General features: G+C 44.3%; 1 protein-coding gene across 1 annotated transcript in view; it reads left to right on the top strand.

Annotated features, from left to right (window-relative positions):
* The window catches only part of cpne2 (copine II), a gene marked incomplete at its 3' end in the record, with an annotated part of 29224 nt that overhangs the window by 6105 nt on the left and 7395 nt on the right, over positions 1–15724 (top strand). The window contains exons 7-13 of the mRNA XM_080841875.1: positions 92–190; positions 2365–2451; positions 3019–3078; positions 6771–6904; positions 7814–7868; positions 9238–9289; positions 9561–9694. Coding sequence (XP_080698001.1) covers positions 92–190; positions 2365–2451; positions 3019–3078; positions 6771–6904; positions 7814–7868; positions 9238–9289; positions 9561–9694 — 621 coding nt within the window. The remainder of the gene's footprint in view (positions 1–91; positions 191–2364; positions 2452–3018; positions 3079–6770; positions 6905–7813; positions 7869–9237; positions 9290–9560; positions 9695–15724) is intronic.

Below are 15724 nucleotides of genomic sequence, written 5' to 3'. Positions count from 1 at the left end.
AGAAAATTTGGTAATAAGCATAATGAAATGAAATGCATTCAACAATTTAAAAAAAGAAAATGTCCAGTGAGTGGTGTGTGGTGTTTTGCAGGTGCTATGCTATGACTATGACAATGATGGAGGCCATGACTTCATTGGAGAGTTTCTGACCACCGCCAACAAGATGAGCGAAGCTCAGAATTCAGTGGAGGTGAGTGGGGTTGTGGAATGACTGTCATCCGGGTTATTCTCTTTCACTTTGTGAAGTGTGGTCTGGTTTGTTTCCATTCCTCCAAAGGTCAGCCCAGCCCCCCACAGCAGCTGATGATGATGATAATATGGCTCTCTTCTGAAAACCCTTCCTGAGAAAAGAGCTGCTTTTGACCACAAGTCAATCCAGCAATTTAACTCAATTTTCAAAATTAAAAATGACATAACAGGACAACTGTCATCGTGCCAGAAATAGAAATAAGAAATAAGAAATGGAGATGGAAATGGAAATAAGAAATCAGTTCTGGTTTGTTTCCATTCTTCAGAAGGTCGGCCCAGCCCCCCACAGCAGCTGATGATGATGATGAAATGATAATATGGTTCTCTTCTGAAAACCCTTCCTGAGAAAAGAGCTGCTTTTTAACTCAATTTTCAAAATGAAAAATATGACATGAATCACCATTCCAAACAAACAGAATTCAACAGGACAACTGCCATCATGCCAGAAATAGAAATAAAAAATAAGAAATGGAGATGGAGATGGAGATGAAAATGGAAATGGAAAAAAGAAATCAGGTCTGATGAAATAAATATGGCTCTGCGGGAGGTCTTGGCCTAATTCGTTCCGCATTCAGCTTCTGTTCCAGTTGTTAATTATCTGCTGTTTCTCCCCGCGTGGACCTTCGTTAGTGGGGCCACCTGATTCAAGTGAAGCATTTTCCTTCCTCTCATAGATGAAGTGCAGCTTTAAGTGAAGGGTCATTCATACGGAGACACCTCCAGTATCTCAGCAGCTCAGCTGTGCACATGGCTGAAGTGTTATGGCCACATTAGGTGAAACAACATGGAGGACTGCAGTGACTCCCCACTCACCAGAATGGAGTGGCAATCCAAGAGCTGTTTGTTAATCTCCCAGCTATAAAATCTAAGAGTGAATAGGGGAGCGAGGAATGACAAAGAGGGGGGGAGAGAGAGAGAGAGAGAGAGTAGGGGAAAGAGAGAGAGAGTATGGGAAAGAGAGCAGGATAGAGAGCGAGTGAGAGAGAAAAAGAGAGAGAGGTGTGGGGAAAAAGAGAGAAAGAGAGAGAGAATAGGGTAAAGACAGTGGGAGAGAGAGAGAGAAAAAGAGAGAGAGTAGGAGAGAGAGAGACAGAGAGAGAGAAAAAGAGAAAGAGAGTGAGATGTGGGGAGGGGTGAGTGCCTGAGATGAACGCCTGTCTTGTTTACTACTGCTGGCATCCAGTGTGGAGTGTCTCAAAAGCTCTATGCTAGCACTGATTCGGCATAAGCAGGCATGCATGCACAGCAAGGGTATTACGGTCACACACACACACACGTGTGCTGGTTTTGTCATGCATTACGGTCACACACACACACACACACGTGCTGGCTTTGTCATGGCTGTCGACGGGGAAAATCCGGTTCATGTTACTTTTGTTATGGATCAGCTCCCATCCCTGTCACCCTCCTTCAGTTCTGCATCTCTTTCTCGATTCCCTTCACACACACATACACACGCAGACGCACACACACACACACACACGCACACGTACACGCACACGCACACGCACAAGCACACACACACACAGACACACACAGACTCATACACCCACACACACACAGGCATACACATGTTACACATACATACACCCACACACACAGACACACAGACATACAGACTCACACACACGTATAGATGCACACAAACAGACACACACACACACACACACACACACACACACACATCACACAAAAATACAACCCCCCCCCTCCCACACACACACACACACACACACAACAGAGTCGCACACGTATACATTTCACACACACTTCTCATATACATACATACCCCCCCACACACACACACACATACACTCAAAGAGCGAGACACACACACCCATGGCAACCTGCTGTCTGATATTACAACTCTGGAGTGATGACTCACTATAGATGCCAAAGACACTGTTTCTCCTGAGGCAGCACAGCAACATCAGATCTGCAACCGTGTGTGTGTGCCATGACTGAATGGAGCTTTGATATGTTTGATATGTTGTCATGCTGGATTTAGACATGGAGGCTGATTTGGTTTGAGATGCCCCGCTAGTGTCACCTAATTCAATAAATACATGTGTCAATAATAGAATGAGATTACAAAACATTGTTCTCCATTTTCAGGTCGAGTTTGAATGCATTAATCCCAAGAAACAGAAGAAGAAGAAGAACTACAAAAATTCTGGGATCATCGTTATGAAGTCTTGCAAGGTAAAAGCAAAGAAAGACGGAAACACAAATCCCTCTGAACAAATACGTTTAAACCGTCGCTCGTCTCTCCAGAGCTGCAATTAGTGAGCTTATTCCCAGCATTTGAGTGAGAATACGAAATCTGGATAAAAGGAAGCTCATTTAAACACATTATGTACGGACATTAAAGCGTTTTGCACACATGCTATGAGTCACCGTCTTAATTGAATTTTATATCACAAAGAAAATGCCAGAAAGGAAGCCATTGCTGCTGACTCAGATTAGAATAATAACACTAAATCCACATTCAACGAGTCCATTAATAACAAGATGATTAACCTGTGCCATCGCTGGAGAGCCAGCCTGTTGCTTGTCACCTGTTGACTAGCCTGCGTTATGTGAATATACTGTATGTGACTCATTTCGTTCTTGCTATTTCCCTTGTTTGGATGGTAAATGTATTGTTATGTGTGGCATGGGGAGAATTCAATCATGAACGCTGTACAGTAGCTACAGTTGTGCTTGGATAATATGGCCCCGTTGTGCGTGATTGGTTTGGCCTAACGTGTGGCATTGATATGCCTTCAGATCGCAAGGGACTACACCTTCCTGGACTACATACTAGGAGGCTGTCAACTCATGTTTACTGTGAGTATGATCTCATTGGTGTACTTCCTCCATCCTCGCAGGCCCACACTGAGACACTGAGTCCTGAATGTGAGGATGGTTCTCACATGAAAAAGTATCGGACTATTGGATGCTGTTCTTTTGAAATACACAACATTATTCTACCCTGTTGAGACATATAGAATAGAAAAGCCTTTATTGTCATTGCATCTGCATACAACGATATGTATACATATATATATTTATTTATAACAATGCACCTAAACTGAATGTATTACAGCATCCAGTGTAAGAACTATGCCACACGAAACCAAAGCTGCAGTGCTTTACAGACCTTGGTTTACATTCAGTGTGGATAAAATACAAATTAAAAGAGCCCATGACCGACTGTGTGTGATGTAGCTGAGACTACTAAAAGTCCTCTGAAAACACTGATGACTGGACTAATGTTGAAGCTCTAAGTCATCGTGACTTTCCGCGTCTGTGTTTCTACTTGACATTGACAGCCAACAAAGGCCACCCAACATTGGCATCAACAGTTTGTTCATGTGAAATAGTCCATCTGGATATCTGGGCAGGAGGCGCTGAATGCTGCAGTGATTTCATACCAGAGTATTTTGGTCAGAGGCAGAAGAGAGAGTGTGTGTGTCATGGCGTCATGGGCTATTATCAACAGGATGTTTTCACCAAACAATGCTGAGACGTTTTGTTCTTCTGACTCAAGCCAGTCTGCTCTCTGCCCAGTAAACACAAAATGGTACTGTAAGAAATAACATATTCAGAGAATAGTATCAGAGCACAGTACATTACATGTACGTATATTTTGTGAATTTGTCCAAACTCCCTCTTGCTGAAGTGTAGAGTATCTGTTCTTTGTATTTTCGTGTGGGTTTAAGATGCCTCCCATTTAGCCTCCTTGTCCATATTCAGTGGAGTTTGTAATGTGTATGAAGCCGTTCACGGAGTGCTTTATGTAAGGTGTTACCTTTTTCACTCGCTCAGCTCGAAAGAAAAGAGTGCAAAAGGAAAGCAACGAAATGCTGGGGTTACTATAGTAACAAGCCTAGCTGGCGAATGCTGAAGAGGTTGATGGATCCTGATGGAAATGATGGTCTGAGAGAGAGCGGTGGCCCATATAGCAGCTGTGTCAGGGCCAGATCAAAGCCAGTTTAGGACAGAGGCAGGGCCAGAGCTAGGGGTTTAGAAATGGAAGCAAGTAAGCTGCTTCATGAGGCATCAGTTTGTTCTGTATGGGGACCTCTACCAGCAGCTTTGGTATGATAAATGGTTGATATTTCTAAACATGTTTTTAAAGCTTTAAAGAAGTCTTTTGGAAAATCACATTTATAGAACTTTTTTGTCCTCTGAGACGCATTATCATGTGGGATAAGTTGTGCACATGATTCCTTTTTAAGATTAACAGCATCTGATATTGGCTAGGGTAAGATGTACTGGTTAAGCGCAAATTCTACACACACACACACACACACACACACACACACACACACACACACACACACACACACACACTTACACACACACACACACACACACACACACACACTTACACACACACACACACACACTCCCTACCTCCACTCAAATCCTCGACAGCCCATAGCAGAGCTCCCCTAATCTTGGGTCGTTTGTGGAAGAGCGCAGATATTGCGGCGGAGCAGAAAATAGCTCTCTTTCTGTGCCACGGCATTCAATCAGCTTTAGCCTGGATCTAATTCATTCGGTTATTACAGTACTTCTGCCGGCTACGGCGCACTGCCTCAGGCTCAGGGCTATCTTCAAGCAAAAGAAGTAATCAGGGCAAAGCTCTAAGGAAAACCCTGACGATGTACAGTCATATTACTGACGTTACCTAGCTGTGGGCTGTTTACATTAGCAGAGGTCTCAAGCATTAGCAGTCCGGCGCTAGTGAGCACAGCGTGATGGGTGTCGTTATCTTTTTATAGCATCAGTAATGAGCAGCCAGCCTTTAAGCCATGTCTCCTTCAGTGCTTTTACCCATGGCCTATGGTGTTATTAGTGATAATGTATTTGTTGTGGTGTGTGTGTGTGTGAGTGTGTGGGTGTGTGTTTGAGTGTGCATGTGTGTGTGTGTGTGTGTGTGTGTGTGGGGGGGGGGGGTTGGGGGGTCAAAAGGTTCCTTTATACCAGCTGATGCCAATGCGTACTTGTTCAAGAGTGTGTTGTTATTGTTGTTATTGTTGGTAATGTTGTTGTTGCTGCTGAAGATGGTGGATGCTTGTGGATGGCTGTCAGTCTCCTTCTGTTCCTCTAGGTGGAAGAAGAAGGGGAAGGAGTGGGGGGGTGGGGGCAGCTTGGGCATCGGCTGGCAAATGAGAGGCCTGGGGGGGGTACACACAGGGTCAGGCAAACATAGTGACACCCTCATTCTGTCATATCCCATCTACTCTCCTCTCTCCCTCTTTGTGCTCTGGTTTATCACCATCCATTCTTCTCTCTCACTAGCTGGGTTTCCATCAACCTTTTTAATATGGATGTTGGCAATTTGAATGGGAAATCCTGAGTGAAAACGCTTGATAACTCGCATACAATGGAATAAGAAATCGGTTCGCTAATCGGGTGGTGGATTAGGAAAGTGTCCTTTTTATTAGGAAAATGTCCACTTTTAATTTGCATAACACAGCGGACGGAAACGTGCACAGACTTTTGTTTTCTTAAGCCAAATATCCGTGAATGCATTTTAAATATTAAAATGAGTTGGATAGGAACCAAGCCCCTTCCTCCCCTTTTTTATCTCTCTCGTTCTCTCTCTTTTGTCTCTCTCTCTCTCTCACACTCTCTCTCTTTCTTTTTCCTTCCTCCTCTACCTTCCTTCCTACCCCATCTGAACCTCCTCTGGCCCATTCACATGACTTCCTCTTTTTTAATTTAGTTAGCTTGTAACATTGACCGGCACCTGTTGTGTTGTGGTGGGGTAAGGAGCAGTAAGGGAGGTATGTACGCTCAGATTTAGGTAGGCCGAAGGGCAACAGCGTCTCAGAGAACCCCATTGGACAGGACAAGCAGCTGAATGAGGGTTCAGAGAGGTGTGAGGGTGTCAAATAGCCTCAAGAAACGCAGAGTCTATCCAGGATTCTATCCAGATTTAAAATCCAAAGACATCTCCCTGTTGTGAAGTTCTTTTGTCTTTAGTCATGCAGCTCCATCGGTTGAGCAAGGTGCTGGCAACTCTAAGGTTATGGGTTCACTTCTGGGAAAACAAACATGCTGATCAAATGTAAAGCAGGTCTGTAATGTAAATTGCTTTTGTATGGAAGTGCAGGGGCTAAAGGATAATTTCCTGAACAAGACTTAGACTCGATTTACAACTCCTTCCACTCTCTCCCACCTTTTTTTAAAGCTCAGGATAAGCCCCTTAGCTTAGCCACCTGCATGACAAACCGTAGCTACTCTAAGAGTGCTGTAATGTATCAAACCCATAGCTTAGCAGCCTGTTACACCTTGCATGATAAACCATAGCTACCCTAAGAGCGCTGTAATGTATCATACCCATAGCTTAGCAGCCTTTAAAACCATAGCTACTCTAAGAGCGCTGTAATGTATCATACCCATAGCTTAGCAGCCTTTAAAACCATAGCTCGTCTAAAAGCGCTGTAATGTATCATACCCATAGCTTAGCAGCCTTAAAAAAACCATAGCTCGTCTAAGAGTGATGTAATGTTTCATGCCCTCAGGTTGGCATTGACTTCACGGCCTCTAATGGGAGCCCACGCGAGGCCTCCTCTCTGCACTACATCAACCCGCTGGGCAGCAACGAGTACCTGTCTGCCATCTGGGCAGTGGGCCAGATCATCCAGGACTACGACACGTAAGTCTGTGATTTGTAACACATGTCATTACTATGATTATGATTAGAAAGTGTGTAATATATAGCACATATCATACAGGACCATGACCTGTGAGTGTGTGATATATAATACACCACATCATACAGGATTACAACTCAAAAGGGTGTAATATATAGCACATATCATACATGACTGTGACTCGTAAGCGTGTGATATATAGCACGTATCATACATGACTGTGACTCGTAAGCGTGTGATATATAGCACATATCACACAGGACTGTGACTTATACTTGCGTGACATGTACTGCAGTTCACGAGACCACAACTCTTTAGAAGATGATGAAGATCATTCAGGACTCGTGGATGTATACCACATGATTAAGATCATTCAGCGCTACAAATTGTATATAGCATGTTTATAGAATGTGTATAAAACATGTATAGAACATGTATGGAACATAACACGGTTAGTTCAGGACTATGACTTGTACGTGTGTACACACACTGCCGATCACCCAAGTCTTACAGATCAGTTTAGAACGGGTTCAGACAGAGCTCACTGGCTGGGCCAGAACTGTTCCTGACTGACCTGTTTGGAGGGTACTGACGTGGTCAGTCTCACAAACAGTGACCAGCTAAATCAGAGCTTCCACAAGCCTCAGAGTCTGCAACAGAATTGACAGAACAAGGAGCTGAATCCACTCACCCCACCACACCACAACAGGTGCCGGTCAATGGTACAACTTCAGTGGATGCTATTTGCGCTTGATGAAGCTGTTTGGTGAGTGCCGAATGATTAGAAGAACTGCATCAAGAGATGCTTGGCACACACAGCCTCATGGTACTGACTGAGGGTTTCAAAGCGGTTTGATGGTTGGTGGAGGCTGGTGTTAATCAGCTTGATGCTGTCACTATTATTTCCCCAGGGACAAGATGTTTCCTGCGCTGGGATTCGGAGCCCAACTCCCACCCGACTGGAAGGTGAGAGCTGGTAGATGTGTGTGTGTGTGTGTGTGTGTGTGTGTGTGTGTGTGTGTGTGTGTGTGTGTGTGTGTGTGTGTGTGTGTGTGTGTGTGTGTGTGTGTGTGTGTGTGTGTGTGTGTCTGTCTGTCTGTCTGTCGGGGAGAGAGATAGAGAGATAGATAGATAGATAGATAGATAGATAGATAGATAGATAGATAGATAGATAGATAGATAGATAAATAGATAGATAGATAGATAGATAGATAGATGGATAGATGGAGAGATAGAGAGAGAGAGAGAGAGAGAGAGAGAGAGAGATTGTGTGAGAGTTTTTTTCTGATTCTGTGGATAGGGTGAAGTCAGATAAGAAAATTAAATAGGGAGGGACAGAGCAAGAGAGAAAGAGGGGGAGAGAGGGAGAGAAAAGGAGAGGGAGAATATATAATACATGCATACAGTGATTATGCAACTGTCATCCCATCTGGGTTGCTATGGCAGTGCACTGATGAAAAGGAGACTGAAAAGATGGAGATGGGCAAAGAAACTGATAGATTGTTAGCTTGGTTAAAAAAGCTGCGCAGGTCCAGCCTATACCAAGGACAGAAACAGGGGAGGAGATGATGGCAAGACAGCTGCCAGGATAAGGTTTCAAACACAAGGAAGAAAAGCATGGCAGAGAAACAGACAGGAACAAGAATGCCAGGTGGTTGATAAGGAGGCGTTTTCAATATTCAATGAATAGTATGCCGTTAAAGCTGGTGTACGCTTGGTGTATTTATGCTAAATAGTCTTTATGATCTGACAGCTATGGAGGACAGGGAGATACTCTGAGGTAGAAACATGTCTCTGGAGAACCCTGGGCTTTGGGAATCTATGGATGCATCACAGTCCTGCTGTATCCTCAACAAATGAGGAAGAGAAAGGAAAAGGGAAAAGCTCCCTGCCAAATAGATTTTTTTTTAGGTTAGATTCAACTTTATTGTCATTGCACACAAGTACTGAGACATGGAAATGCAATTTAGCATCCAACCAGAAGTGCAAAATAGCAATAAAAGTGCAGAGTATGTGCAAATGTAAAGTGGAATAAGTGAATAAATATGATATGTACAGTAAGAGTTAGAATATGACACAGACTTGTAATATAAACAGAATTGAGACTAGCAGCAATTGAGGTAGAAATAATTGCTTCTCATATGCAGAGCACATTAACGGGGAGGGGGGGTGGCTATTAGGGTGCATGAGGGACGTAATCAAGAACGTTTTATTTTACCCATTACAATAAGCTTTAAAGTGTGGACTGTTTCAGCTCATCAGATATTAGTTGTGTTGAAAATTATTAAAAATCATGTGTGAAAAATTGACCTTTGCATTTCTGTCTGACTTGTAGGTTTCCCATGAGTTTGCCATCAACTTCGACCCCACAAACCCGTTCTGTTTAGGTGAGCAATAGAATGATCAATGAACAATCTCATACAGTATGTAACTTCAACTTAATCTCCATTTTGGATGAAGGCCAGACTAGTTAAGATCAGAAAAGAATGCCCTGTCGCTGTGGTTGTTCTTGCCTCAGTCAGAGATCCTGTTCAAAAGGACATAAGCTAAAAAATGCTCAAGATGGGGGTAGCGTTAAAAATGGACAGCTACTTAAAAGGTGTTTCATCAAACTCTCTGCTCTTTTTCACATCTACTCATTGCGTCCTGTGTGGTCAGGCGTTGAGGGGATTGTCAAGGCCTACTCCAACTGCCTTCCCCACATCCGATTCTACGGACCCACCAACTTCGCACCCATCATCAACCATGTGGCACGCTTCGCCTCCCAGGCCCTTCAGCAAGAAACTGCAGCGGTGAGTACAACAGGAGGGGGAGGAGAGAGAGAGAGAGAGAGAGACGGAAAGAGTGAGGGTGAATAAATAGATAAATATTAGAGGAAAAGGAGGGATGGAGAAAGATTTGTTGGAGAGAGTGATTCATGATGATGAGAAAGGACTGAGTGAGTGAGTGAGCCTGTGTGTGTGTGTGTATGTGTATTTTACCACATTTTATATTTAATGTTTTGGTGTGTTTCTATGTTTCTGTGTTCTATGCTTTGGTTACACTGTTTTCCGTTAAATTCTGTGTACTTCTGTGTAAAAGTCATAGAAAGGTTTGGAAATGTTTGGATAGTGAGCTTAGAGTGAGAACCCTGTGATAGTGAGCTTAGAGTGAGAACCCTGGGATAGTGAGCTTAGAGTGAGAACCCTGTGATAGTGAGCTTAGAGTGAGAACCCTGGGATAGTGAGCTCAGAGTGAGAACCCTGTGATAGTGAGCTTAGAGTGAGAACCCTGGGATAGTGAGCTTAGAGTGAGAACCCTGGGATAGTGAGCTCAGAGTGAGAACCCTGGGATAGTGAGCTTAGAGTGAGAACCCTGGGATAGTGAGCTTAGAGTGAGAACCCTGGGATAGTGAGCTTAGAGTGAGAACCCTGGAATAGTGAGCTTAGAGTGAGAACCAGGTGAACACAGGTGAGAACCCTGGGAGAGTGAGCTTAGAGTGAGAACCAGGTGAAAACAGTGACAAACTGAGTGGAAGAGCCAGGGAGTGGAGTAAACGAGAAAGGAGGAAGACAGGAGGAAGAAATTGATTTAAAAAATAGGAGAAGGACGGGAGAGGTAGTACAGAGAGGACCCTGAGAAAGGTGCAGAAGAACAAAAGATGAAAGAGAGGAATAAGAGCAAAATGATCAACAAAGGACAGAAAAGAGAGAGAGAAAGAGAGGGAGGAGAGAGGAGAGAAGCGGAGTGAGAGACGGGAGCTCACTCTGTGTTATTACCAGTACTGCTGGAGTCAATGTTATAATTGGGGACCTGGTTCCTGGAAATCATGGGGCTCTTTCACCCCAGCGCTCAACACACAGTGTGCCTGTTCTCCTCCACTAGCTTAATTACACCAGCAGAGCACTGTGGCACCAAACGAACATTTATGCATGCAGAGGGAGGGAGAAGAAGGGATGGAGAGAAAGAGAAGGTGAATGAGAGAGACAGAGTGAGAGAGGCAGAGAGAGAGAAGGAGGGAGGGAGAGAAAATGAAGGAGAATGAGAGAGACAGAGTGAGAGAGGCAGAGAGAGAGAAGGAGGGAGGGAGAGAAAGAGAAGGAGAGTGAGCGGAAGAGAAACAGAGTGAGAGAGACAGAGAGAGAAGGAGGGAGGGATAGAAAAAGAGGCATTAGGTAACTTGTTTCCATGCTTTGGAGTGTGTGTGAACTCCCATTGCCAGTGCTGAAAAGACCAAAACATATTGTCATGTTGGCTCTGCGCCGAACTGCTCAGTTAAAAGAAACCACCGAACCAGCTCCACGCCCACAGAGTTTATTTCAACTTCCCCCATCACAGTTTCCACTGCTTCGTCCATTTATGAGAGCACAGCACCAAACCACACTGCATAACCACAGACAAGTATAAAAAGACCTCATTGTGCTGGGTGGTGGTAACACACACAGGACCTGGTACCTGGTGAAACATAGTGTGATACGTCTTCAGTGTTAATTAATTAAGGCACAAAATGAGAATCCTCACTAATGCAAAGAGTCAATGAGGTCCAGTGTTCTTATCGTTGCAGTGTAAATTGAACTCCACAGTAATAGACCAATTGGGTAACACTGAAGAGTGTTATTGCGCTTCTGTGCCATCAAGTGAAATTGATCATGATTTTTGACACTGTGGAGAGTAACTCTAGTGGTTGTACTTTACACATCTGCGAATACACGAGGGTCCAAGTGCAAAAACGTCATCAGAGGGTGAAAACACGGCTTTGTGCAGACATCTGCATACTCTTTGTTGTCCGCTGTACTACAAGAGCACCAACTGTGGACTGAAAGTGGCCAAGAACAACTATATGCGCCCCTTATGTCTTCAACTGTCTGTGTGAACACCTGCAAGCAAGTGTAAAGCAAGTCTCCAAACACACCCAATATCATATTAACAGTCCAAACACACCCAATAGCATATTATAATCAGGGCCTTACTCTCCAAACACACCCAACAGCGTATTTGCAGTAGCCAGAGGGTACAGTGGTGTGCAGTGGGTAAACCTCACTCCCTGACACCTTAAGAGACATGCTAGTGTGTGTGCGTGTGTGTGTGTGTGTGTGTGTGTGTCTGTGTGTGTGTCTGTGTGTGTGTGTGTGTGTGTGTGTGTGTGTGTGTGTGTGTGTGTGTGTGTGTGTGTGTGTGTAAGAGACGTGCTAGTGATGGATAATAGCGCCCATGGGTTTTTGCCTTGTTCTTCCTAGCATGTCCGTCTCCCATGCCCTAGGTTTTTGAGGTTGTTGCGGGACAGTGCTTGTCCACACAACTCAGGTTACCAGTGCACATCCAATGGTCATTTGAAGTTAAATAAAACTATTTTTTTTAATCAAAAACAAATAATAACTATATGCAGTTTTTATCGTCATATTGTCCTTGGTAGTTTGACGGCATCATGGGAAAGAAATCACACACGAATCTCACATGGTTGTGCCGCTCGCTCGCTGGCTCGCTCGGCATGGAGGAACAATGCTCTCCTTCAGGTCAACAAGCTGTTGTTTACCAGCTCTGACTCACCAGATGCACTGGTGCTTGTACACACACACACACACACCAGATGCACTGGTGCTTGTACAGGATGGGGCCGTGAGCTCCTACAGCACGGCTGTGTTTGGGTCCGCGTAAATATTTGGAGCACATTGTTTGTTTTTCTCCCATCGAAGGTAAACAGGAGCAGTGATTGATCAGATGATGCATTATATGCGTGTGTGTGTGTGTGTATGTCTGTACGCGCGCGCGCGCGTGTGTGTGTGTGTGTGTGTGTGTGTGTGTGTGTGTGTGTGTGTGTGTGTATCTCTGCATGCATGCGTGTGTATGTATGTACTGTATGCCTGTGTGTGTGTGTGTGTGTGTGTATGTATGCATGTGTGTGTGTGTATGTATGTACTGTATGCATATATGTGTGTGTGTGTGTGTGTGTGTGTATGTATGCATGTGTGTGTGTGTGTGTATGTATGAATGCCTATACTATGTGTGTGTTTGTGCATGCATGTGTGTGTGTCTGTGTTTGGATGAATGTACTTGGATTGTATGTGTGGGAGTTGTGGATGGGGGAGTTTAGTCCCAGAGAGAACAAAGTGGGTGAGTGGGCTCGTTTGGATGGAAGACTTTGACCCTGCAACGGCAGAACCCTAATTGCTCGGCAAAGAAAACTAGACACACACACACACACACACACACACACACACACCAAAATTGGGCTCCCGCTAGTAAGATCAAAGTCTGTTGGTGCTCTTTGAATGTCGTCTCAGCATTTCTCCCCCCTCTCCCAGTTATCAGCGCAATGGAGACCAGCCATTAAAATCCCTTTTCAATTACGGCTATTTATAGAGGCTGATTCAGTGAACAAATGTTCTCTCTTTTTTCCCTGTTGTTCATCTGTTTTAATGACAAGCAAGGCGTCGCCCCGTGGTTTGGTGTGTTCGCAACCCAACAGCAGCGCCAGGCTCCTGTGACTTTATTATTTCTGGGGAACACAGAGCCGAAACGCTGTGAAACTGGTGTGCCGTGTAAGTACGCTTTGAGTCGGCACACAAAGAAGTGTTAGCACGAACATATAATGATGTATTAGGTAAGATGTTGTGAACTAGCGTACCGTGTAAGGACTCTTTGTGAAGACACACAAAAAAAACATTGTGACTAACACATAATGATGCTTTAGGGAAGATGAAGTAGTGGTATAGCTCAGTTTACCTGATAGCTCATATCAGACCATATCTACCTCATACCTACGATCCCAGAGATCCCCAGAAAAAAAAGACTACCGAAAAAATACATGATATAACTGTACTGTAAATGACTCACTTTCAATTTTAGAGTTAGAGCATAAATAAATGCCAGCTCAAGTGCTTTGATCAGATGGATGGCCCCTTGACTGTGATGTAATGCCAAAAAGGAGTACAAAATGAAGTAAATAAATTGTTTTGATGCACACTGTTTACAGGAGGGTAGTGCGGAAGAAGCCAAACGTCACGAGCCCAGAGCCACTGTGGCTCAAATGAGATTTCAGATAAGGCTATTATTTCCCTGCCCTCACCGATGACCTCTACTGGTGTAACACGGTCGCATGATCAGACAAACAAGGTCTGCGTAGTGGCAGTGCATAATAGCTAGTCATTATTTAAGCTCCACTCAGGGAAGGGCCTTGGGTGCTTTTTGTCCCTAATTGCACCCTGTCACCTCAGAGAGACAAAATGGAGAAGAGAGGGAGACAAAGGCAGAGAGGGGTGGGGGGGGGGGTGTTGAGAAAGAGAGAGAGAGAGAGAGAGAGAGAAAGAGAGAGAGAGAAAGAGAGGGAGAAGGACACAGAGGGAATGAGTGAGAGAGAGAGAGAAAGAGAGGGAGAGGGACACAGAGGGAATGAGTGAGAGAGAGAGAGAGAGAGGGAGTAGGACACAGAGGGAATGAGTGAGAGAGAGAGAGGGAGCAAGATAGAGAGGGAGTGGGAGAGAGAGAGAGAGAGAGTATTTTAATTTGTGGAGGTGAGAGGAGAGGAGTCCACAGCTCTCGGATAGAGGAAACCAGTGGCAGAGGTCTGCTGCAGCTTCATGGAATAGAAACAGTCTTTTATTTTAAAGCAATGCGCTTCAGGGCACAGGTCACCATGGCACATAACCCTCTCTGTGAAATAGGATTGAAACCTGCCAGGAAATGTGTGGTATTGGATGTGGTGTGTGGTATTGAACTAACCATACCTACAAGGCTGGTATACAGAACATGTGCTACTTTCAGCAGCATTGACATTTACATTCAACCACAGACTTTACACACAACAGCATGCATGATTGCATGTCACTGAATGTGATATTTTGGACATGGCTTTGTTTTTCATACAGCATCTTGTTTGGAATGGGGGGGGGGGAAGGGAGGAAGGGTTAGTTCTGGAGGATGATAACTAGCACAGCAGTCAGTAACCTGTCAGATTGTGTGCTTAAAAAACCCGAAAATCTGTTCCCCTTCAAGGGCCTGAGGTTATTGAGTGCTCTAGCTGTTACACAGCTTGCTTTGGGCAGGATAGGATAGGATGGGGGTCTTGACACTGATCCTCAGGGATCACTTCGGCACACGATCCCAGCATCACCCTGTGTGTGCAGCAGGGTATAGAGACTTAGGATCGGATCATGATCCCTTCAATAAGTTATGCAGGCTTCCGCCCACAAACATTCCCTAGGAGTTCTTATTAAAGATGGAAACACTACACAAGCAGAGGGATAAAGAGGCTTTATAGGTAGCAGAATGGGGTTTTTTTAGCTGAAAACTGCCATGAAGCCGACTTGACAGGTTGTCTTTTTTTCTTTCCTTTCCTTTTACAGTAAGTAGTCATAGCATAAAGGCCCTTCTGTGGGGGACATGCTTAAAACAGCTTTTCTCCAGAATGCCCATTTTCATTCGAGTCCCTTCAAAACAGCACTCAGAAGTGTAGGAACTGAATTGATTACAGTTCTTTTCTCCCCCTTAGTGCACATTTCATTAAGGAATGCACTTGCACCAGTGAATCACTACTTCTTAGAAACGTCTCTATTCGTTTGAAACCAGAACTGTGAATCATGAAGTACCGGAGGTGGGCTAGCAAGATAAACTTAAAACTTTGTTAGTGTGTGTGTGTGTGTGTGTGTGTGTTTGTTTGTGTGTGTGTGTGGGGGGGTTAGGGTTAGGGTTGGGGGGGGGGGGGGGACCCAACTTTGCCTGCATGCTCCTATGGAATCAGATCAATGCCATAAATATTTTGTAATCTGTAATATAGATTTTGTATCTGTGAAACCATCTACACTTTCAAAACCTATCTACAGATACGGATTTAAAATACGAAATGT

The sequence above is a fragment of the Sprattus sprattus genome (genome assembly GCF_963457725.1).
Source record: "Sprattus sprattus genome assembly, chromosome: 7".
Classification (NCBI taxonomy): Eukaryota; Metazoa; Chordata; class Actinopteri; order Clupeiformes; family Clupeidae; genus Sprattus; species Sprattus sprattus.
This window is presented reverse-complemented; position numbering and strand designations above follow the sequence as displayed.